Genomic DNA, 25,030 nt, shown 5'->3' on the forward strand with positions numbered 1-25,030 from the left:
ATCCCCCCCCCCCCAAATTTACTCGCCCCCTTCCAAAAAACCCAGCCGGGATCAAGATGCAGGCAACTTCTTCCCCCACCACGGACCCACTTACAGCCTCTTGTCCTCGGGCTGCAGCTGCCGGTGCATCGCCAAGGAGAAGCCGAAGAGGCTTCCGGAGTCCCCGCTCCACATGACCACGTTGCCCGTGTCCAGGTTGAAGGCGAGGACGAGCCCCGGCAGGAGGGACAGGTAGAGAAGCGGCGGCATGGGGCCGGGAGGGTGCGCCACGCGCGGCTGCAAATCCCAGGGAAGGGCTTGTCGCTGGATGGAGGGCGAGTAGGAAAATCCAGGCTTGGCGGGGCGCGCTCCTCGCCCGGCTTGGCTGCCCGCCTCGCTGCCACTCCGTGAATGAGCTCGTTGTTCTCTCCGGAGACTCGCTCGGGCTTTGCACCAAGTGACGAACAACAAGCGCGGAGCCCCGCCCCGTCTCTCCCCGAGCGCGCACGGCTGCCTTGCCGCGCTCTTGCCCTGCCCTGCCCTGCCCAGCCCAGCCCAGCCCGGCCTGCCGGAACTCCGCTTTGCCTGTTGCCCAGAAAATCTGAGTCAAGGCGGCTGGAATCGCTCGGGCTGACCGCTCTCCAGGAACAGATTGGGGCGTGTTCATAAGAATCGCAGAGTTGGCACGGATCTCGAGGGTCATGTAGTCCAAACCCCTTGCTGCAATGCAGGAATTCTGCCCACAGGACTCGAACCGCCAACTTTCTGGTTAACAGCCAGAGACTCACTGTTCTCCAGTGTTAGGATACGGTCCAGCTTCACTGTTGTTAGTGTGTTGTTGTTGTTGTTATTATTGTTATTATTTATTAAATTTATATATACCACCATTCTTCCTTATGTGAGATCCCGCCCCCCCCCCCCCCCCCCAGACCAGAGATGACAACTTTCTGGAACAGATGGTGTAACCCGGGTTGGCTTTCTGCCAAAATCTTTTCCATGCTAAACATACCCAGCTCCTTCAACAGTTCCTCATAAGGCTTGGTTTCCAGACCCTTGATCATCTTGGTTGCCCTCCTCTGCACACCTTCCAGCTTGTCAACATCCTTCCTAAATTGGGGTGCCCAGAATTGGACACAGTATTCCAGGTGTGGTCTGACCAAGGAAGAATAGAGTTGGTCTAGGGAGATGCAGTTAGCCCTGCGAGCCCCAACTTGTAGTGGCTATTTATCTATTTATATCCCACTCCTACAAGGAGTTCAAGGCACCCATAGGCAATGAATCTTCCCCCTCGCCCACAGACATTTTATTCTCATAAGGACCCTGTCAGCTCAGTAGAGAGAAAGCATAGCATATAGCCCAAAACCTCTCAGGGAACTTCATGGTTGGTAGGTTGGTATTTGAACATGGTTTTCAGCACACCTAGACCAAGATTCCAGTGCCCACAACACACTGGCTGTCCGCGAAAGCTAAGCCATAATAATATGTCCTCTTGAAGGCCTTGCACACATTCCATGCTCCTGTGCCAAGCCCAAAATTCTAAACCAATATGAAACTGAGTGGCTCCATTCTTCCTCGCCGCAGACAGTGTTCTGCTGTCATTTCCTGCAGCAAACAACTGAGGTGTGTGAATGACGGGCACATGCCCTTACACACCTATGTGCACACGGACCTGGGAGCCTTAACCGGGCAGCGCCTGCGTGACATGAGTGCATGAATGTTTCAAGGTTCTGTGGTTCATGTGTCGGACGACCTAGGACCACCTGACCCTGCAATTGTGTTTGCTTCAGGTGTTGCCCTGGTGCCTCCGTAAACAACCACCTAAAGTATGAATGACAAGACACATCCTCTCCACAGCTCTCTGGTTATATGTGCACTTAAGGCCGACTCCATTGCAATTGGTATATTTGCCGGAGGACAGGTTGATGTGTTCTACCCACAGCAAATACCTTTGCCACATCCAATGTGGAGCTGCTCCTCAACTTTCTAGGTATCTCTCGGCTTCTTTGCTCTTGCTTGCTTTCACCACAAAAAAAGCTTTCCTGGTATCAGCAAAAAAAATTGTCATGTATCAGCTGTTCAGGGGAAGCCAGCTAGAGTTCACTCAGTTTCCTATGTTCCTAATTATCAATAGAAAATAAAGACTTACAGATTGATTAGAGCTAAGGCTGGAAAGTTGTGGTTACCTGGTTGTAATGTGGTTGGTTGGTTGGTTGGTTGTTTTTTCCAATACAATATGTTGTATGGAATATTAATGTGTTATATGATTCCCCCTTTCTTCCCAGGGCATACAGTTGTACCTTGGATCCCGATCCTGAACGCCTTGTGAGTTGTTGAACGTTTTGGTTCCTGAACACATTAAACCTGGAAGTGACTGTTCCGGTTTGCAAATGTTCTTTGGAACCCGAACGTCCGATGGGGCTTCCGCTGCTTCCAATTGGCTGAAGCAGCTTCCTGCAGCCAATCGGAAGCCGCACTTTGGTTTCCGAACGTTTTAGAAGTCGATCAGACTTTTGGAACAGTTTCTGTTCGACTTCCGAGGTACCACTGTAATTTATTTCTGTATATGTTTTTCAATCTGAGTTGCTAGAAAACCCTTTGGGTGGAAAGTGACTAAATAATAATAATAATAATAATAATAATAATTTATTTGTTTTTATTGTGAGCTGCTTTTGGGAAGAAATGGCAGGATGCAGGGGTTGGGTTTTTTTTAAGTAATAAATACGTTTCTGTGGAAGTCATTGTTGCCAAGGATGGTCTCTCGGCAAGATGTAAGCTGTGAGTCTCTTCAGCTCACACGTGTCCTGCCATCGCTGGATTTTCAGCTGCCTGTTTATTAATGGCATGCTGGGACTCTGCCAAGCGCACTGCAAGATGTGGGCCTGCTGGGGTTCCATATTGAGCTGTAGCCGTGCCAGCAATGCTCTCCTCATCAATGTAACGATTCTTTGCCTAATGATAGGGTTGAAGCTGAAATGTTCATTTTTAAAGAGGGGGGAAAGGTGCGTAGGGAGCTGGAGCCAAATGAGGCACTCCAATCTGCCTTCTGGATACACTTTAAGAATGGTCTCTTTCATCGCTAAAGTCTTCATCTGTCAGAGGGACACAAAAAAAGCACATTTGCACATGTATTTGGCCTGAAGTGTATAATTTTGTTGGTGTATGTTGAACACACAGCTGTGTATCTTTCAGGCAGCAGGTGAAACAAGTTCGTAAACCAAATATACGATTATTATTTTTTCTAACCTAGATTACAATCAATGCATTTTAGAATAAAACTCTGTAAAAACCCCCGAATAGGTTTGTTCTGAATGTCAGTAATTGCAATCTGGCAGTCCAGGGTTTTAAGTACTATTCAAATCATGGGTAGGAGTTCTGTAGCCATCTTAGCACTGTGGGATGTTTGGCTCCCACAGGAGGCAGCGATGGCGGCCGCCATCTTGGATTAGACAGATTTGTGGAGGTAAAGGCTATCTGTGGCTATTAGTCACGATGGCTATGCTCTACCTTCATGGTTGGAGGCTGTATGTTTCCATACTCACAAACATTTCTATGATGAAAACAGGGACATTCTGAACACCAGTTGCTAGAAATCATAGGAGGGGAGAATGTTCCTGTGCTTGGGTCCTGTTTGTGGACTTTCCATAGCCATCTGGTTGGTTACTATGAGAATAGGATGCTGGACTCGATGGACCACTGGCCTGATCCTGCAGCTCCTCCCTCCATAACGTTGAGCATCTTGGTAGCACATAATAGAAGATCATTGAAACGAAGTGTGCGTCTTAGGTATTCATTCTGCACTGCATGTCGGTGCTTGCTTCATGCTAGCTTAAAGCGGACCATGTCAAGCCGCAGTAAAAATGTTTGTTTTTAAAGTGTGCTAAGCTCCGTTCATTTCTTTCTCTTCCTTGCACGCAAGCTGCAAAAGGAACAGCGCACTGACAACTGGACTCGTCTCCTTCCAACGTAGAACCGCCAAAGGACTGAGTCAGCAGCATAGAGAGTGTTTTTTTGGTAAACGAAGGCCTGAGCTATTTGCCCCAGACAATGGCTTCATTTCCCCATGTAAGCAAAACCTCTGCATAGTTGCCGTTAGTTACCAGAATGCAAAGAGGTCTGTTAGCCGGGGCAGTCGTGTTACACGAGACAAGAGTCTGGGAGATAATAAATCGCCACTGTTAAGCATCGCTCAGGGTCTATATTTCAGCACAGGACTGTCAGAAACCACTGACAATACCAATACATATTTGGATTTAAGTACAGTGGTACCTCGGGTTACATACGCTTCAGGTTACAGACTCCGTTAACCCAGAAATAGTGCTTCAGGTTAAGAACTTTGCTTCAGCATAAGAACAGAAATCGGGCTCTGGCAGCACAGCGGCAGCAGGAGGCCCCATTAGCTAAAGTGGTGCTTCAGGTTAAGAACAGTTTCAGGTTAAGAACGGACCTCCGGAACGAATTAAGTACTTAACCCAAGGTACCACTGTACTCAGATACCTCCTATGTGAACCTCTCAGCGCTTCTGTGTTTACAGTACGTAGATTATTTTGTGGAAGTGGGTTTCGTTTTGGGGGTCCCTTTGAGAGCCTCGGTAGAAAATACTGCGGTATTAGACAGCACAGTAAGTGCAAGCTGAAAATCTCTAGGTCGGTGTTTCCCAACTTTGGGTCTCCAGCTGTTTTTGGACTACAACTCCCATCATTCCTAGCTAGCAGGACCAGTGGTCAGGGATGATGGGAGTTGTAGTCCAAAAACAGCTGGAGACCCAAGGTTGGAAAACACTGCTCTAGGTCATTTCTACGCTAGTTCAAGCTTAGGAGAATTTCATGGTGCTATAGATACTTTTAGTTATCTTGATGGAGTAACATGTGGGGTTAGAGTTACAGAAATGCATGTGGACTATGTGGCTTGGGGCGGGGGCTGTAGCTCGTTAGGAAAGCACTTGGTTTTCATTCAGATGGTAGCAGGTTCACCCCCCAGCTGGGGATTGGACTGGGAAAGTCATCTTGTCCCCCAAAGTCAACTTTGGAGAACCCGCCTTTAAGAAACATGAAGGCTCTTCAGTCAAAACACCAATTCTCACCCACAGCCACAACACTTTAGGCAAAACCGTAGCATATATCAATTCAGAGTAAATCAAGACTGTCCAAACTCGCGACAAATTGAAAGGAAGTGAGAGAGACAGTGTGGCACTGCATGCATATAGGGGCAGTGAGGGAGAATGGGTGGAGCAGTTTAAGGGAGCAGAAGTCCTTTTGTTCGCTGAAGGTAGTAGATCTGGAAGGTCACACGTCGCAAGCAGGGATCTGAAGAGAAACAAGGGTCAGAAGACGAGGCAAGGTCATGTTAAAGTGAGGACAAGGAGTTTGGGCTGGAGACAGGAAGCCTGTGAGGGGATCTGATAACATTCAGCCACAATGAGTACATCAGCACCATTTCAACATTGACAAAGTAGCTCTGATTGCTCCCACACATTACATGTCGGACAATTAGATTTTGCCATTTTGTGTGCGTGTGTTTAATTAGGAGCTGCTGCAACCATTCTCGCATCTTGATGAGTGTACCTGCATGACAGACATGTGTCCAAACACATATATTTATATGCCTAGCACGGTTAATTTAAAAACACCAACCTCTAAGCAGTTTACGATACATACAAAATAAATATAAAATCTTAAGGATATGCAGATAGAAATCAACAGATGTTGAAAACAAGTAGGCATAATAAAATGATCAGATACAAATAGATATAATAAAATTATCTGTCTGCCTGTCCATACATTTTTTTTCTTTTTTAAGGCTGGCATCGAAAACAGTACAATCGGGGTGCTTGCCTAGTATTTATTTATTTGTGTTATTTACATTTTCAGGTGTATACTTCAAATAATCTAAAGTGAGAAGTGGCTGTTGAGTGAAAACAGAAAAAGTACTGTTTGATGTTCACTCATTCACTTATACCTTACCACAAACATTGCTTGTTTTGGTGAAACACATGCAAACAAAGAATCAGGGCCTCTGTAAGTACATTTGCTTTCAGTGCTTTCTATCAGTTTATATTTTCCACCTTAACCTTTGTTTGGCTATTATCTACCCAGTTATTTCTAACTATAACTTTTAAGGCCAAAGGGGTTTTCCATTTATGCTTAACATTTCTTCACTAAAAGCAGTTTTACTCCAGCCAATGGATCTACAGTACTTAAAAGGTTTCGCTTACCTAACTCTTTGCAGAGTTGGGGCCTAGTTACAGGGCGTTTTTAAACAGCCATTGTATCAAAATGCTGGCTTTTTTCTTATTTCTCTCCTCCTTTATAATGTGCTTATTTCCACTCTCACCCCCTGCCAAGCAAAGCCCATTCACTATTTCATGCCAGAAACTTTTTTTAAGGGAATAAAACTTTGCCAGATAAAGAGACATGCCAGACGGGAAGTGGATGAGCGTGGGGTGGTTTTTTTTGGGAGGGAGGGGTTTAAAATTAGCCTCCAGCCAGTCCTGAATGAAAGGAGGAAAGGGCTAAAGGAATAAACGTACACACACACACACTTTGTAAGGAAGCCCCCGCCATCCCATTCCTCTGTGGAGCTCCAGTTTCGCTCTTCAAAATGCTTGATTGCATTATGCTGTTATGAACAGACAAGCTTAGCAAGTGAACAGTAAATCTAATCAGTTTGGCATAAGGGGTTTCATGGGATCAGGGCAGACAATAGGAATAGTTGTGCGAGCTTCGCTGACTTCAAGTGATTCACTAGTTTATCCATTAGAGCCAAAGTCGTAACAAAGCAACCATTAATTACTGATGTGCAGGACTCACCAACGATGGGCGGGGGTTGAGTGACCCATTCACGACAATTCGGGAAAGCCATTGTCTTAAGAGAAGCAATTAATACACAATGGTTTGTAGCGGTTCTATTCTTTCACTGCTCATCCATAATTCTCTTCCCTAAGCTTTTACTCTAATGGCCTTTTTGACAAAACCTAGAAAACTGTTACTGGAATACAGAACTAATCCTCATAGTTTTGGAACAAACCTTAACAGAAAGCAAGTTCTAAGTTATCTTCAGTTCTTACATTAATAATTCCCAGAGGAACTCCACGCTCCCCCTGTAAGTCCCAACACTCAAAATCTGAGTGTCAAAAATAATATTTTTGTTACAAGTAATTACTGGTTTGAACAGACTCTCTTAGTCTTCTTTTCAGTCTTCTCAGAATCTTGGGCACATCATAGAGTTTTCCCCACAAATAGACCAACAGTCCATCGTTGATATACAATTCAGACTGATTATTTAACGGCATGGGTGACCTGTGAACCTCTAGAAGCTATTTGATGGTGGCTCTCATCATCCCTGACCATTGGTCATGCTAGCCAAAGTTGATGGCAGTTGGAGAACCCTGGGAAGTTCCAGGGTAAAATGAACACAATGGAAACCACTCCCAAATACATAATATAACATACCATACGTTTAAAGCACATTTCCTCCCAGAATCCTAGGAACTTTAGTTTACCCCTTAGAGAGCCCTTAACAAACTACAGTTTCCAGGATTCTTTGCGGGGAAGTCGTGTGCTTTAAATGTATGTCCTAAATGTTTACATCCAAGTATCTGGATCAGGAAATAAGGGTACCGTATTTTTTGCTCTAGAAGACTCACTTTTTCCCTCCTAAAAAGTAAGGGGAAATGTGCGTGCGTCTTATGGAGCGAATGCAGGCTGCGCAGCTATCCCAGAAGCCAGAACAGCAAGAGGGATTGCTGCTTTCACTGCGCAGCGATCCCTCTTGCTGTTCTGGCTTCTGAGATTCAGAATATTTTTTTCTTGTTTTCCTCCTCCAAAAACTAGGTGCGTCTTGTGGTCTGGTGCGACTTATAGAGCGAAAAATACGGTAAGTCCTGTTGGTTCATTTCTCCGTTCAATAGGTGTAAATGCAGAACTCTTGAAAAAACACCCTTGCACTGATCGATGTCATGCTCACTTTCAGATAAGGATAGAAACAAACACAAGTTGGTTGCTTTCACGATTTATTCAGTCAGTGAATTTTGGTGAAATGTCTGCCGGAGGTTTCCTTCCTGCTGGAAGACATTTCTTCATCATGACTGCAGCGAGTCAACACCTAAATATTTTGATGTGCTCTGTCTCCACACGCCAGAGATGGAGAAGATTCATACCCTCAGGTGGCTTTTACATGAGGTATTTACACTGCTGCTTCTGGGTGTCTATTATCCAGTCCTGTAGTGGGTGGAAGATAACATCACAGGAGTTAAGCAATAATGTCTCTAATGAATCAAATAGTGTCATGAACCAGCAGTCTTTTAATATCAAACAGATTAACTTTCACTGAGTCACAGCCAGCCAGATCTGCAAACCACACGGAGTCAGCACATTTGGGCTAATACAGGTTAAGGCCAAAATCACACATTCGTTTTCAAATGCTTTAATGATCACTCCGGAATCTGCGTCACTTAATGCCCTGACAAGGCATGCATTTCCTGCTTTATAGTCGCTGTGTTCCTCCAACTTGTGCAGAAGACCTTCAGCCAAATTGCTGGCCCACACCCTGACTTGGAGGAGATGCGGTTGCTGACAATCTAACCCTCCCGAATTCTTCATTACCTGCCATGCTGCATCACCATTTATTTGACTGTCTTCCCAACCCTGGTCTCCATGAAACTGAGAGTTTTGGGTGGGTGGGTGGGAGTGGAATCCTTGTAAATATCACAGAAACCTCTCTTTGATCTTAAATGAACGTTTTAATTGAAATATTGAGAGGGACACAACCCAGTTGTGCTCCAGGAAGATACCTCTGTACAGGAAGGGGGGAATGTTTCTGTTATGTACTGAAGTTCTCACCCTGGGCCAGCAGGGGGATACTGTAGATAGTTATGCAAATAAGGGATCGAAAGTGACGTTCAGTGATTGGATAGTTTTAGAAAATTGTTACAGTTACGTTGTACTGGAGCTGTATATAAGCAGGCTGACTGAACCCTTCTGTTCAGTTCTGTTCTGGCCTGTGAATAAACAAGAGCTGTTTGAAGAATCGCTGTGTCGTCTGTGTTAGGTGGTGGGTTGACATAGCAGCCGGCACAGCGATTTCTTCAAGTAGCTCTTTATTATGGTAAGCTGGAATAGAACTAACTGCGAACAGCTCAGCCGGCCTGTATTTATAGGCAGCCGGCTGTCAACATTGTAACCACAACAGCCCAGAGTTCCCGCCTAAAATAACTGCCGCGGACCTGAGTGAAAACTATCTACAGACCTGAGTGAAAACTATATACAGTATCCCCCTGTTGGCCCAGGGTGAAACTACACTACATAACACCCCTCCCCACCGAGATAAGGCGTTAGTTACAATCGTAATGGTTTCCTTATATACAGCACTACGCGTAATGGTTCAATTAAGCACAAAAGCATATCGGTTACATTTCCCATACTTAGACCAACAGTGATACCTGTCCAACAACATAGTCCTTTAAATAAGTTGGGCGCTTGGAAACTCTGCCAGACCGCCGGGGACTGGTAGCCAAGTCCGGAGGGCCACACAGTTCTCGCTGAGGCTGTGGTGCGACCCTAGGTGGCGTTGGAACCAACTCCCCTGGATCCGCTGCTGTGGGTGGAGCCTCCGCAAGTGGAGTGGTCTGAGTCTGTTCTGAAACGGCTTGGTTCGGCTCCACGCTGGCAGTTTGTGAGGGAGGTGTAGGTGGGGCCTCGCCATCTGTACGTGTCTCTTCTGGAGCCACAAGCGCAGTTGGGGGCACCTCGGTAGTGTCCAAGTCCCCAACCCTGCGCCTAAGCTGGTCTATGTGCCGTCGCCACAAGCGTCCGTCTTCGAGTGCCACCTGGTACGAGCGAGGTCCAGTGACTCCCACTACTGTGGCTGGCACCCAAGGGATGTCCCCCACATAGTTCCGGGCAAAGACCTGGTTTCCTGGGACAAATGACCGTGGTGCGTTGGCACAGCCTGGGGGTTCAGCCACGGCAAAGTCTGGGTGTAGCCGGTCGAGCGGTGACCTGAGGCGGCGGCCCATAAGCAGTTCAGCAGGACTCCTTCCTGTGGCCGCATGAGGGGTGATGTGTTGCACGAACAAGTATTCGGCGACCCGCTCATGCCAGTCTCCCCGGTCCAGGCGCGCCAGTGCCTCTTTTGTCGAGCGCACCATTCTTTCCGCTTGCCCGTTGCTGGATGGATGAAAAGGTGCCGTTAGGGCATAGCGGATGCCCAGTCCCAAAAGATACCGCTCAAACGTGCCTGACGTGAACTGCGGTCCGTTGTCAGAGACAAGGACATCAGGACACCCATGCGTTGCAAACAGGCCTCGCAGCACCCGGATGACAGCTTCGGTAGTGGTGGAGGGCATCAGGGCGACCTCCAGCCATTTGGAATAGGCGTCCACCACTACCATAAAGGTCCGGCCGTGAAAGGGGCCAGCCAGATCGATGTGCACCCTCGACCAGGGTGTCTTTGGCGTCTCCCAGGTGTGTCCCCTTAGCTGCCGGTGGTGCAGGCCTCGACTCCTGGCACGCTTGACAGGCGGACACCCAGGCAGTGATGGCATCGTCCATATTAGGCCACCAGACGTAACACCGAGCCAACGCCTTCATTTTGACAATTCCCGGGTGGCCAACGGCAGAGCCTCCAGGACGCGCTGACGGAGTCCCTGGGGAATCACGACGCGGTCTCCCCACAGCAGGCAGCCGCGATGAGCTGAGAGTTCATGTTGTCTGGTTGCGAGGGCTGGAACTCCGATGCAAAAGGCCCTTGTGGCCACCCCCTCCACACCCAGTTGAGCACCCGGCTGATGGTGCGATCCTGGGCAGATGCGGAGGCCACAGTGGCAGCCGATACAGGCGCTGCCGGAAGATCCTCAATCAGAAGGAGCGATGAAGCTGGAGCCGGTCTTCCACAAATGCTGGAAGAGGGCAACGGCTGAGGGCGTCGGCATGGCCCATCGATTTCCCCGGGCGATGGATGAGCCGGTAGTGGTAGGCAGCCAGGAAAACAGTCCATCGCAGCATGCGTGGTGAGAGGACCGGTGGAGTTGGACGATCACCGGCGAGGAGGCCCAGGAGTGGCTTGTGGTCAGTGATGAGGTCAAAAGTCCTGCCATAGAGGTATTCATGGAACCTCTTCACTCCAGCCACAAGTGCCAATGCCTCCTTGTCGAGCTGGCTGTAATTCCGTTCCGTCGGAGATAGTGTCCTGGAAAAGTAGGCGAGCGGTGCTTCTCTTCCATCTGGAAAACGGTGACTAAGGACAGCACCGATGCCAAAAGGTGAGGCGTCGCAGGCAAGGACCAGCGGCCTGGATTCACTGTACTGTACCAGCACACTGTCTGAAGAAAGGAGAGCCTTGACCGCGTTGAAGGCCGCCGTCTCCCGATGACCCCAGGCCCAAGGCGTCTTAGTGCTAAGGAGTCGGTGAAGAGGCTCAGCCACTGTGGCTTTGTGGGGCAGGAACATGTTATAAAAGTTCAGCAGCCCCAGGAATGCCTGCAACTCCGTTTTGTTCTTTGGGGTGGGGGCCTGCTGGATAGCGCGGATCTTGGATGTGGTTGGATGAAGACCGGAGGCATCGATAAGATAGCCCAGGAACTCTACCTGTGGAACGGCAATCTGGCACTTCTCCCTCTTTACCTTGAGCCCGGCCTCCTGGAACCTGGTCAGCACGGCACGGAGGCGCTCGAACAGCTGCTGGTGTGAGTCTGCAGACACCAAGACGTCATCAAAATATGGTACCACGCCCAGAAGCCCTTGCAGGAGACGCTCCATAAGGCTTTGGAAGATGCCAGGAGCCACACTCACCCCGAACTGCAACCGGCGGCAACGGAAAGCCCCCCGGTGGGTGACGATCGTCTGGGCTTCAGCAGTGGCATCATCGACTGGCAGTTGTTGATAGGCTTGGGCAAGGTCCAGCTTAGCGAAGACCTTACCCTCACCCAGGGAATGCAGCAGGTGTTGGACAACAGGAACCGGATAAGCGTGCTGCTGAAGTGCCTTGTTGATCGTGCACTTGTAGTCAGCGCAGATTCTCACCGACCCATCTGGCTTGACAGGCGTGACGATGGGGGTTTCCCACTTTGCGTGGTCAACCGGCTCCAAAACTCCTTGGGCGATCAGTTTGTCCAGTTGTTCATCCACCTTAGCCTTGAGAGCAAAGGGAACCCGGCGTGGCTTTAGCTTGATGGGGGCGACTTGTGGATCAAGGCTAAAGGAGATGGGCGTACCTGTATATTGGCCCAAGGTGCCGTCAAAAACCTCGGCAAAGTCTTTGACCAGACCCTCAGTCTCTGCGTTAGAGATGCAGTTGATGCCGGTGACTTCCAGGCCGAGGGCATCAAACCAGTCTAGCCCTAGGAGGCTTGGCCGCTGACCTTCGACCACCACCAACCGGAGCAGGCCCGAAAAATCCTTGAAGGCGATCCGGAACCGGCCAACGCCTACCACGGGAATGTCGTTTCCCTGGTAGTCTCTCAGGTGTACGCGGTGAGAGTCGAGTTGCCTTTTGGACACTCTGGGTACCAGTCTTTTGATGGTGCTCCATGACACGATGGACAGGGCAGACCCGGTGTCGATCTCCATGTCACATGGAGCTCCTTCAATGAGCACCGTGACGTTCAGCTTGCGTCGCGTAGGCGAGTCGGTTTGGCCAATCGTGGTTCCAGACGGGCAGCGGCAGTTGGTGAGAGCGAAACAACTTTCCTTGGCAGACTGGAGTGAAGACTTGGACTTGCGAATCGATGAAGGGGGGGTGTCAGATGGAGCCGATCGGCAGACCTTAGCGATGTGGCCCCTTCTGGAACACTTCCTACAGATGGCGTCTCTGAATCGACACTTGGCACGGGAATGGTTGCCTCCGCAGCCAGCACATTCCGGTTGGCCCTTGGACTTCTGTTGGAACTTCCTGCGCTCCCGCTTTGTCTGGTGCACGTCATCGTCTTCACTGGAGGATGCCTCCTCACTGCTGGCCTTTTCATGATGCACCGGAACTGGCTCCCTAGCAAGACGCGGGCTGCTGGACTTGCGGATCTCCTGGGCGGAGCGTTCAGCAGCTTCTGAGGCCACAGCCTCCTCAATGGCTTTCTGTAGCGTGAGGTCTGGCTTGGCTAGGAGGCGCCGTTGCAGATGGATGTCCCGGACCCCGCAGACGATTCGATCCATCAGGGCATCGTCTAAGTCTCGGAACTCACAGTGCATTGCAGCCTGTCGCAGGGCGGTGGTGTAGTTGTTGATTGACTCCCCCTCTGCCTGGTTCCGGTGGTAGAACGCATGGCGGGCAGCAATCTTGGACGGCTTTGGTGCGTAGTGGTTGCGGAGCTTCTCTTGGATCGTGTCCCATGGTGTTGCCTGGACTGCTTCAGGCGCAACCAACGCTCGGGCCGTCTCAAACACCTCAGGCCCACAGAGGCTGAGGAATAGGCCCCGCTTCCGCTCCTGTGATACTTCTGTCAGCTCGTTGGCTTGGAGGTAGCAGTCGAACCGAGCGAGGTAGGAGTCCCATGATTCAGAGGCTGGCGCAAACGGCGGTAGAGGCACAAGTGAAGCCATGATTCCGATGCCGGCGTGAAGGGCGATGGATGGAACACAGTGCTCTAGCCAGAACAGTCAGCTCTGAATTGGTTCTGCCCAGTGATTTCGCTCAGTGATTTCGCTCTGTGATTCAGCTCAGTGATTCAGCTCAGTTCAGAGGCTGGCCGCATCTGGCTGTGCTCTGATGTCCATCAATCCCATCCTCGTCGCCAGTGTTAGGTGGTGGGTTGACATAGCAGCCGGCACAGCGATTTCTTCAAGTAGCTCTTTATTATGGTAAGCTGGAATAGAACTAACTGCGAACAGCTCAGCCGGCCTGTATTTATAGGCAGCCGGCTGTCAACATTGTAACCACAACAGCCCAGAGTTCCCGCCTAAAATAACTGCCGCGGACCTGAGTGAAAACTATCTACAGACCTGAGTGAAAACTATATACAGTATCCCCCTGTTGGCCCAGGGTGAAACTACACTACATAACAGTCTGATATGTTCACCCACAACTTAACAGTTTCTTTTTCTTCCTTCTTTCCATGAGCAACAACCTAGGCAGGCCAGTTGCATCAGAAGCGCTCCAGTAAGCTGCCACTACTCCCCTTTAGGTTTCTTCTACTCCCAGAGGGGAGCAAATTCTGGGAGAAGTGATGGGTGCAGGGTGGGGGATAGAATATCCCTCCCTCCCAGCTGCTAGTGCTCCCACTTAAGTGCTTCCGTCACCACATTCCTGTTACCTTGGCAGTCAGTGGAGAGATACACTTGATCAGGGGTTGGCAACCTAAGGCCCATGGGCCACAAGCGGCCCACGGGGGTCATTTAACCGGCCCACGAGCCACCCCCAAACCGAGCCTCCGTTCGGTGAGTCCCCGCGCACTGCACTAAACTGGTGCAGCGCAGCATGGGGACTCGCTTCTGCGGCGCCGAAAATCACGTCTGCGCCGAAAATTGCATCTGTGCAGATGCTGAAAATCGCGTCTGTGCAGACGCCAGAAAAACGTGGGCGCACATGCTTATGCGCGCGCGCGATCCAGCCCACAGAGGGATCTCCGCTGGAGTGAACCGGCCCAGGCGAGGTAAACCTTGCTGACCCCTGCTCTTGATAAAAGACTGTGGCTGGAATAAGTACTCCTTTTCCTTCTTAAGAAGTGGAGATTTGCAGATGAAGCTGTCTGGAGGCACATGCTAAATGGTCCTTCAGTGAGGAAGCAATGGTTTGGCTTGAATTTCTGAGCATATTTTTTTCTTCTTCTTATTGTACTGTTCTTGCAGTTTCTAGGAAATCTATAAAATCTTTTACCAAAAAAGGAAAGCGGGGGGAAATGTTGTTGTTGTTACGAATAATTATGCTAATAGATTTCAATCGAAAACTGAGTGACTAATTTATAGACCACCTGCTTAAATGGAAATCCACTTAGCTAATTCAAGCATTTGGCGGCCATCCAACCAGGTAACTTGAAACCTTATGGGAGCAATTCATCAGGCGCTATGGTGGCTTTGCAGACTTCATTAGTTTCAGCAGAGCTTGTCCAAAGTTCGTTATTAGGAAGAGAAGTTTGCAGGGGGCAGTTTCTAGATAGTCTCCCACTTCTTGTAAGGATCCTTTCAATTATGAACTGCATATCTAACGGGAATGGATTAAAGGCGTAGCAAAGATTAAGCTTTTAGATAATTTGAGTTGGCTCATTGATATGAAGACGTCATTCCATTGTTAGTCCCACACTCAGTAATTGCCTAACACTGAACATCATTCAACATACTGGAGAGCAGCTCTGCTTGCCATCAATGCTGCTCTGATAGATCGGATTTTAAACAATGATCATTCTACTACTGCGTTCTCCTTTTCACTTCTACATTTTGGGCTTAGACGGTAGAAACCTGTGCATGTCTCTCAAGTTTATTTAATTGTTTGACCTCATCAATGAAGAGGGGATTGTGGGATGGATGGGAAAGACTTGTTCTTTCATAAACCTAAAATCTTCCAGTATTGACCCATGTAACATTTCCCCTACCGAGTTAAGAAAGATTTTAAAGCTGTCCCTTTTAATGGAAGAATCAGCGCTGAAAAGCCATACAATGGAACTCTGTTGTAGAGAGCAGACAATAGCAACCTGTCATTTTCTTCTTAATTTTTCCCTTGGCTGTTTGTAGGTGGGGGCTTATATCTGAATGGTAAATTCAAACCATTTTCTGAAACAATAGAGAAGTTCTGACAGCACTCCATTTCTGCTTTGATTAGTTGTAATCAACACATTTGCACACCATAATGCTGATCACTTAACCAATGATGAAAGTCTGAATGAACTGGAATATATCAAGATTGTTGTGTATATATATTTTGTATACTCATTTGATAGTTATTTTCATTGCAGGTCACTGAGGCTTTGATGTAAGGTATTCATAATGAGAATAAAATATTCAGAAGCCTATCTACATAGCCTAATGGTCTAATGTACCGTAATGTTGCACATGAAATACCTCCTGAAAATAAAAGATTTCAATACATTTAAAATGTGCAAATAAACCACTATAGGACAAGCAATTGGTTCAGTGGTGAATGGCATTGCAATAGAGCAGCACTTAAAGTAGGCATTAACAGACAAATATGGAGAACCATTATTATTATTATTATTAATTACTTATACCCCGCCCATCTGGCTGCATTTCCCCACCCACTTTGGGCAGCTTCCAACAGAATATTAAAAACACAACAAAACATCAGACATTTAAAACTTCCCAAAACGGGACTGCCTTCAGATGTTTTCTAAAAGTAAGATACAGTGGAACCTTGGTTTTCAAGTGTCTCGGAAGCTGAACGTTTGGGTTTTCGAACGCCGAAAACCTGGAAGTAATTGCTTCCGTTTTCGAACGCGCCTCAGAAGTTGAACGGCTTCCGATGCGCGATTCTCAGTTTTCTCAATGGGATTTGTCGACCGCCCATGCAGCCTCAGTTGTTGAATATTCTGGAAGTTGAACGGTCTTCCAGAACAGATTACGTTCAACAACCGAGGTTCCACTGTAGTTGTTTATTTCCTTGACATCTGGTGGGAGGGCATTCCACAGGGCAGGCGCCACTACCAAGAAGGCCCTCTGCCTGGTTCACTGTAACCTCACTTCTCGCAGGGAGGGAACTGCCAGAAGGCCCTCGGAGCTGAGAACATTATAGACATCAAGCAATGCATTTCACTCTCATTGAGTAACGGCTCTAGACTCCAAAAAACATTATGGAAGTTCTGGCAAAATATGCAACCCACTTTTGCAACTGCAAAATACTTTGACATGTAGAAAGAGGCACAGAGTACAGAGCAGGAAACAACAACTTAGCAGACAGGGCGTATGACCTGGTTCACAGTCACAAAAGTATTTATCACATAATAGCCACATAATTATGGGCAGATCCACACCACACATTTAAAACTCCTTTGGCATGCATTGAAAGAACATGACTTTCCCCAAAGAATTCTTAGGAACTATAGTTTTCTCCTCACGGAGCTACAGTTTCCAGCACCCTTAAGAGGGTGTTTTTAAAAACAACAACAATTGAGCAGTATATAAATTTTATGAAATAAAATAAAAGCAAGCTTTACAGTTCCCAGGATTCTTTGGGAGAAGTTGTGTCCTTTAAATGTGTTTGGTGCTTTAAATGTATTGGTGAGGGTTTCGAAATACAGGCTTCCTTCTCTTGTCATCCTCAAGGTAAAAGACCCCTGGACAGTTAAGTCCAGTCAAAGGTGACTATGGGGTTGTGGCGCTCATCTCATTTTCAGACCGAGAGAACTGGCGTTTCTCCACAGTCAGCTTTCTGGGTCAGCATGACAAAACCGCTTCTGGCACAACGGAACGCTGTGAGGGAAACCAGAGCGCACGGAAACGCCATTTACCTTCCTGCCATAGCGGTACCTGTTTATCTACTTTCGCTGGCATGCTTCTGAACTGCTAGGTTGGCAGGAGCAGGGACTGAGCAACAGGAGCTCACCCCATCGCAGGGATTCAAACCGTCGATCTTCTGATCCATAAGCCCAAGAGGCTCGGTGGTTAATTTTAGAAGCCCTAAACAGCCTCGGCTCAGCATACCTGAAGGAGCATCTCCACCCCCATCATTCTGCCCGGACGCTGAGGTCCAGCGTCAAGGGCCTTCTGGCGGTTCCCTCCCTGCGAGAAGCCAAGTTACAGGGAACCAGGCAGAGGGCCTTCTCGGTAGTGGCACCCGCCCTGTGGAACGCCCTCCCATCAGATGTCAAAGAGAACAACAACTACCAGACTTTTAGAAGACATCTGAAGGCAGCCCTGTTCAGGGAAGTTTTTAATGTGTGACATTTTAATGTATTTTTAATCTTTGTTGGAAGCTGCCCAGAGTGGCTGGGGAAACCCAGCCAGATGGGCAGGGTACAAATAATAAATTACGTACTATTACTGTTTAGACCATAGCGCCACCTGCATCACCCTCAGCAGGACCAGAGGCAGGGAGGAGGCGCAGACAAAGACGAGAAAGAGCTTCTCCCCTTTATTCCCTTCACACACCCCCAATGGTGGCAGTGACAGCAAAGGAAGAATTGGAAGGCCTCCTGGGCTGTGGATGGATCCACACTCAGTCCTCAGTGTGACGACTGATGAGTGGAAATATAATATAGGAAGAGAAGAAAAATCAGCTACTGAGTTACCACACTGCCAGCATTATCTTGTTTAAAAAACATATTTTGCTCAGCCTAACTTCAAAAAGGAAGGAGTTTCTGGGCCATTTATAAAGATCTGATTCCCAAACTTCCTGAGTAAGCACAGTACTGGAAACGGTGTCCCATTTGGATTTAAAGTTACTTCCTGCCTGTTCTCCTAGCCCTAATAAAGCAGAAATCTATTTTTGACAACACTTTGTTGACAGCTTCATCATGGTTGTATCAAGTCTGAGTGTGGTCTGATTTCTTAAATTGCTAACAAAACAACAGCAAACCTGAACTGGAAGCAACCAACCTGCAGTTATTCCCCTGACTGACTAGATTACTGCACGAGTCAAAAGAGGTTTTTTCCACTGGCTGACTAGAACATATGCCTAGATAAATACTGAACAGCTCAAGGTAATTGCCGCAGTAACTAACATGTTTTCACTACACTGCTCATTTAAGGATTGTGCAACCACAACTGATGATCACATGAGCCGATATGCAACTACTTTACTGTCTAAATAGCTTAATATTTTTATTGGAAAATGTTTGAAATTACAAGGCACTGAAACAAAGTGCTTGGTTCCAGGAAATGCAGTTGCATGCATGAGAGATCTGGGCCGGCAACAAGGATAAAGGTAAAGAGACCCCTGACCATTGGGTCCAGTCGTGACTGACTCTGGGGTTGCAGCGCTCATCTCGCTTTATTGGCCGAGGGAGCCGGCGTACAGCTTCCGGGTCATGTGGCCAGCATGACTAAGCCGCTTCTGGCGAACCAGAGCAGCGCACGGAAACGCCGTTTACCTTCCCGCCGGAGCGGTACCTATTTATCTACTTGCACTTTGACGTGCTTTCGAACTGCTATGTTGGCAGGAGCAGGGACCGAGCAACGGGAGCTCACCCCGTCACGGGGATTCGAACCGCCGACCTTCTGATTGGCAAGTCCTAGGCTCTGTGGTTTAACCCACAGCGCCACCCGTGTCCCAGGATAGCTTGTTGCAATAGTGTGTCCTTGTTTTCATCAGAGAAATGTTGGAGGGTATGTTCACCCCATTCACTTGGTGTCCATGATGAGATCATAATAAGCTGTCTGGACGACAGGTTCTGAAGGCAAGGAAGAGGTCATTTCGGGATTCTGGAGAAATGAACAAGAACTATAAGGGTTAATAAGCCACCACACCTGAAAACGTCTTCGCTGTAAACCAGGGAACAAGTTGCTCTTGTAAACATCCTATGCTAACTGTCACTTTGATTGTTCTTGAGAACTTTTTTAACATACATGTCTCACAGAGTTTATAAATTATTATCTTCCCTATTTACACTGCTGCTAGTAGATAAACTCTTTGAAAATAAATGGAAGGGAAGTGGCGGTGGTATTTATTGTGGCTGGCATAAGATAAACACTGAAAAATGCTATAAAGGGGAGAGAGCCCTTGGCTTTATGTAACAGTCACACTGCTGTTTATATAAATGCCCAAAAAGGAGAGAAGGGAAGCAGTTGTTTCCTGCATGTAACGTCATTTTGTCATCTGCCCAACCATTTTATAAAATGATTGGAAACCTTTATTTGGTTTCCCTGGTTGGGGGGTGGAACGCTGAAACAAAATTCTTTGGGTGTTTTTGTGAGACCCATTCCCTCACTATTTGATTTGATTTCTACTTCTGACAAATCCACAGCCGTGAGCCTGTGAACAGGTGAACGAAAGGCTTGTCTTCATGGTTTTCCGCCTCCTGAAACCATATTGCAGCCAGCCTTTCTTCACGCTGCTCTGGTGAAAGGAAGTTGTGATAGCACAGTGTTTATATTTTGATACACAGCAGGAACAATAATGGTCACGATAAAAAGGCAAGAGGCAGCAACAACATACCCTCCAACATCTCTCCGATGAAAATAGAGACGTCCTATTCCATACTCTCCAACATTACTCCGATGAAAATTGGGATGTCCTAAGGAAAAGTGGGACATTCCAGGATCAAATCAGAAACTGAGACGGCGTCTGTAAATTTGGAAAATAGGGACACTTGGAGGGTCTGCAAAAAACAGCTATTGGAAAATGTGGTGAAAGACGGAGGACAAAAAGTGGGTGCTCCCAGATATTAACAATGGAAATCATCATCATCGTCATCATCATCATCCCACTCATCTGGCTGGGTTTCTCCAGCCACTCTGTGTGGCTCCCAACAGAATATTAAAAACACGATAAAACATCAAACATTAAAAACTTCAGATGTGTCATGAAGGGCTCATTGCTGTCCACTGGGTTCCTTCAGATATTTTTTATTCTTGAAATGAGGCAACCTGCTACAGCTGCATGAGCCCACAGAAGAAAGGCAGCATGGTATAAGGAGGCAAAGGCATCTATCGATCAATCAATCAGTCAGTCAGTCAGTCAGTCAGTCAGTCAATCATTCTCTGATGCTTTCAGTCAAGGCCACCCTTGGGCAGAGTAAGACAGCCACAGGTTCCCCATCCCTGAATTAAACCAAAGTCTCACTTGACTTAACCAAAAACGATATCCTTCCTTTCCTCCTTCCCTCCCCCCCCCCAAGTGACACACAGACAGATGGCAACTGGATGCAACAATATGGTGCCTTCTCTGTAATCTTATATGAGAAGTGACTGCTTCTTGTTGCTCAGTTCAAAGGCCATCCCTGATCTCGATACTCAGATGGCTTTCAAAGAGGATTAGACAAATTTGGGGAGGATAAGTTTATCGGTTGGGACGCGGGTGGTGCTGTGGGTTAAACCACAGAGCCTAGGACTTGCCGAACAGAAGGTCGGCGGTTCGAATCCCCGCAATGGGGTGAGCTCCCGTTGCTCGGTCCCTGCTCCTGCCAACCTAGCAGTTCGAAAGCACATCAAAGTGCAAGTAGATAAATAGGTACCGCTCCAGCGGAAAGGTAAACGGCATTTCCATGGGCTGCTCTGGTTTGCCAGAAGCAGCTTAGTCATGCTGGCCACATGACCCGGGAAGCGGTATGCCGGCTCCCTCGGCCAGTAAAGCGAGATGAGCGCCACAACCCCAGAGTAAGTCACGACTGGACCTAATGGTCAGGGGTCCCTTTACCTTTACCTTTAAGTCTTTCAGTGGCTACTCCCCTTGATGACCAGGGTCAGAGGCAATATGCTTCTGAGTACCAGTTGCTTAAAACCGAAGGAGAAGAAAGTGCCATTCCCACAGACATCTGGTTGGCCACTGCAAGGATACAGAACTAGATGGGCCACTGTCCTGATTTATATTTTCTTATACGTTTAATGCCATTTTTTTAAAAAAAAATGCCACTTCATTGCTCTGTGTGCCTGAGAATGTTTCAAATTAAAGTATACATTGGTGTGATTCCCCCCCCCCCTTTTAGATTGAATAAACCACTCACGATGATCATATTTTCCAGTTTTCGGGCCTCTCCATTTGCTTTTAAGCTCTCGCTTGCCAGAAAAGTAGGTGGAGCAGGGATTTGCCAAAATAAGCCTTGATTAATTTAACTGTGGGGCATGGCTAATGCTTCGAAACTCTGGAATTTTTGAGTGGAAAGAAACAAACTTCCGTGTGAACGCCTTATATTTGGACGAGAGTCACAGCTCACACTTTGAGTCCATTTTTCATTTTGCAGTAGGCAAAAGTTGAGGCTGCATTCCTTTACCCATAGCTGTCAACTTTTCCCTTTTCTTGAGAGGAATCCTATTCAGAATAAGGGAATTTCCCTCAAAAAAAGGGAAACATTGACAGCTATGCCTTTACCAGCTCTTCCGTTCAGCTCATCAGAACAGAGAATTAACACCCAAGCCCTCATTTCTTTCAGTAGCTTTGCACTAGATCTTAATCTAACCAACAGGGTAGTTATGTAGAAGGACCATCATAGGAAAAGCATGGGAATATGTCTGAGGAGCATTGAGAACAGCCCTGCTGCAGCAGATCAATGTTTGCTGAACTAAGCCTGGGAATTAGAACTGGCGGCTAACTGGACAGCTAGCAAGAGATGTGCAAATGTCAGACTGTGGTACATTTTATAAAAGCTCTTCTGGAACGGGATACTGCTTTTCCAAAGAAACAAGCCAGCTCCCCAATAATAGACTGAACAGGGAAAAGGAGAAATGGAAGATGGCGGGAAGAGATGTGATTCCTTTTTATTTTCAGAAAGGTTACAGTAAGTCAACAGGAACAATAAATGCAATTTTTGGGGAAGGATAAGATTCACATGCATTTGTTTCTTTAGAGACTGTCAACATGGGGAGGCAGCAATGCAGCTAATCATTCAAATCTAAACTGTATAAGGTTTTGTAATAATAATAAATTTTATCTTCAACAAGAAGAGGTAGAAATGAATCACTTGGCCACAGTACCTTTGGGTCGGATATGTGTATTTTCTAGAGGCAGCTGATCTTGAACGTGAATCAAACTGAATCAAAGGAAGCAAATCGTTCCTTTCCATTATCAGAATGTTTCTGCTCCCAGCAAGAGGCACTTGCGTGATTTTCCGCCTCAAAACAACATGGCCATCCATAACTGAGTCCTATGCACCTTGATGGGGAAGAGGAGCTAGGAGGAGGAGATTGGAAGCAGCAGCTTCCATTTTAGAATTAACCATGGCTTGTTGTTACATATGACAAGGATAACCATGGTTAGTTTGAATGAGCCATGGTCAGAAACAATGGCTCCTCCCTGGCTTGTTTCAATAAACCATAGGAAGTAGCCAAATGACCACTCCTTCTCCCTACCCCACATCAGCTTTAATACATGCCTGGGATAATAACAGGTATGAGTGATGGACACTTTCTGAAATAATTTTGGTTCACAAGACTAGAGCTATTAAGAATCACCACCGCAGCATTTTAAGTAGCATCCCATGGACTGCACTGAATACAGTATCCCTCACAAGCAATGGAATGGTGACTGCATTTCTTTCTAATTCCATGTAAACCATACAACACGATCCTGCTAAGTAGATTAGAGGTTTGATGTGTTGGACTCCATGTAGTTTGCCTTTAATATTCAGCCATTATTGCTGAATTACCTCTCTGTGCACTAATGCTGGTTTTATCTGGGATTAAGACCTATTTTAAGATTAGATTTGGTTTAATTGCACTGAACCAAAACATAGTCTTGGACACAGGGAACTGAAACTTCTGATTAAACGCCTGTCTGGGATGCTCACAAAGCAAAAGTAAGCTTAACAGGCTGTGTGGAGATGGCCGGTGATGACTGCAGGAAAAAATGTCCCCTTTTTTGCAGCTGATTGGATTAAAGAGATCCTGCGATATTTATCACAAGTTATGAGACACAGAAGCACCCATCACAGTGAGAGAGAGCCAAAGTCTGCATACACACCCTACACAATTAAAACACCTTCCCCACCCACAGAAGTTCTAGGAACTGTGGTTTAGCCACTGCTTTTTTTCTGGGGGGAACGCAGGGGTACGCATACCCCTAAACATTTTGTGAATCTTAAGCTTGGCCTCATTGAGGGGCAGTATTTCAATATGAGTAGGGAAATGAGAGTACCCCTAAACTTTTTTTTTAGGAAAAAAGCACGGAGTTTAGCCATTACAGAGCTACAACTCCCAGCAACCTTATCAAACTATAGCTTTCAGGAATCTTTGTGGGGATTGCTTCAAATGTATAGTATGTATGCAGCCTACATGCCTGCCTTTTCAACAGCCTACCTAACTCCATATCTTTGTTTCCTTGTAATCCATGGCTGTGAACTTCATTGCCTCCTTCTCACTGGGCTCCTTCAGCTGTAGCGTGCAGCTGTGAGAAGGAAGCTTCTTCCTCTTCTTTGGTGATCACTCGTAGCTGAGTAAGATTGTCTTCCATGAACACAGTCTTAAGAGTGAGTCCATAAGTGACTGTGGAGGCCAATTCTGAATCCACACGTCCTTCCACAGTGTGGACATAGGTTTCTCGGTGGGAGTTGATCACGGTGAGGGTTTGCCAAGTGTGCCTTCCTCTTAGCACATTTCTCTCTTTCGTCCTGAGTTCGAGCATCCTCAAAACCCATGACACCTTTGGTAAAGGCTGTTCTCCAGCTGGAGCTCTCACAGGCCAGTGTTTCCCAGTTGTCAGTGTTTATACTACATTTTTTTAGATTTGCCTTGAGAGAGTCTTTAAAACTCTTTTGTTGTCCACCAGCAATACGCTTTCCATTTTAAAATTCGGAATAGAGTAGTTGCTTTGGAAGGCTATAATCAGCCATCCGAACAACATGACCAGTCCAACGAAGCTGATGTTGAAGAATTATTGCTTCGACACTGGTGATCTTTGCTTCTTCCAGTACGCTGGCATTAGTTCACCTGTCTTCCCAAGTGATGTGTAAAATTCTTCATAGACACTCTGAGAAAGAAGCACATCTGCCAGGAACAGGTGGGATGCTGGGACAGAGCCAGCCTCCCAACACCAACATTGCCAGTATGTTATCTACCTCTGTCTTTGCTTAATGAAATATTTATAGTGTGCACTTTCATAAAACTACAGCAAGACAGTGTGCAGCATACAAAATCACAGTAAGGTTAATCAAACCATCTGTAAAAGTATCAGTAAATACTGGTTGATTAAAAAAAAATTCACATTGCAAAGTCCTGTCTGAATAACCCAGTTTGTAGGAGTTATAGTTCTGTATATCTCATAGTAAATGACTTTCCCCTCAGTTTCTGTAACGCATTTTGTAAATATACAAAAACCCCCAACAACAATCAGTTCTATAATTTTGGTGGGGTTTTTTACACCGCAACCCATGTCTTTGTTGAGTAGCACAACATTGCAAATCTGCAGGAATGCCAGACAGTGCCAAGCAAATCCAGACACTCAAAAACAGTTTGTTGGCATCTAAAGAAAACCATTCTAAGATACTGTCAGAACCTAAAGCTGTTTGATTGCTTTCTGGAAAAAGGTG

The 25,030-nt window shown here is 46.9% G+C and overlaps 1 protein-coding gene and 3 long non-coding RNA genes across 9 annotated transcripts in view; 2 read left to right on the forward strand and 2 right to left on the reverse strand.

Moving 5' to 3' along the window:
* The window catches only part of ITGA6 (integrin subunit alpha 6), a 66,785-nt gene extending 66,196 nt beyond the window's left edge, over positions 1 to 589 (reverse strand). Inside the window, exon 1 of one of the 2 annotated variants that reach the window (XM_081023584.1) lies at positions 95 to 589. In XM_081023584.1, the coding sequence (XP_080879710.1) occupies positions 95 to 249 (155 nt within the window). In that variant the 5' untranslated portion in view covers positions 250 to 589. The remainder of the gene's footprint in view (positions 1 to 94) is intronic. The other variant, XM_081023585.1, reaches the window with a different exon arrangement.
* LOC308458739 overlaps positions 1 to 25,030 on the forward strand; it is a 395,423-nt gene that overhangs the window by 312,783 nt on the left and 57,610 nt on the right. The gene's annotated exons all lie outside the window — the stretch shown is intronic.
* On the forward strand, positions 99 to 9,003 carry LOC308458395. Of its 5 annotated transcripts, XR_013977353.1 has the most exons (6): positions 129 to 231; positions 1,767 to 1,966; positions 2,262 to 2,517; positions 3,896 to 4,041; positions 5,847 to 5,993; positions 8,467 to 9,003. It is a non-coding gene; the product is annotated as an uncharacterized lncRNA (long non-coding RNA). The 5 variants fall into 5 exon arrangements; XR_013977351.1 differs by lacking the exon at positions 1,767 to 1,966 and having other exon boundaries at positions 115 to 231; XR_013977352.1 differs by lacking the exon at positions 1,767 to 1,966 and having other exon boundaries at positions 115 to 231; positions 2,262 to 2,301.
* LOC308458692 overlaps positions 8,096 to 25,030 on the reverse strand; it is a 33,576-nt gene continuing 16,641 nt past the window's right edge. Inside the window, exons 2-3 of the long non-coding RNA XR_013977622.1 lie at positions 20,008 to 20,136; positions 8,096 to 8,195 (exon numbers count right to left, since the gene is read on the reverse strand). This is a non-coding gene — a long non-coding RNA (uncharacterized lncRNA). The remainder of the gene's footprint in view (positions 8,196 to 20,007; positions 20,137 to 25,030) is intronic.

Source organism: Podarcis pityusensis (assembly GCF_964106645.2).
Source record: "Podarcis pityusensis genome assembly, chromosome: 1".
Lineage (NCBI taxonomy): Eukaryota > Metazoa > Chordata > Lepidosauria > Squamata > Lacertidae > Podarcis > Podarcis pityusensis.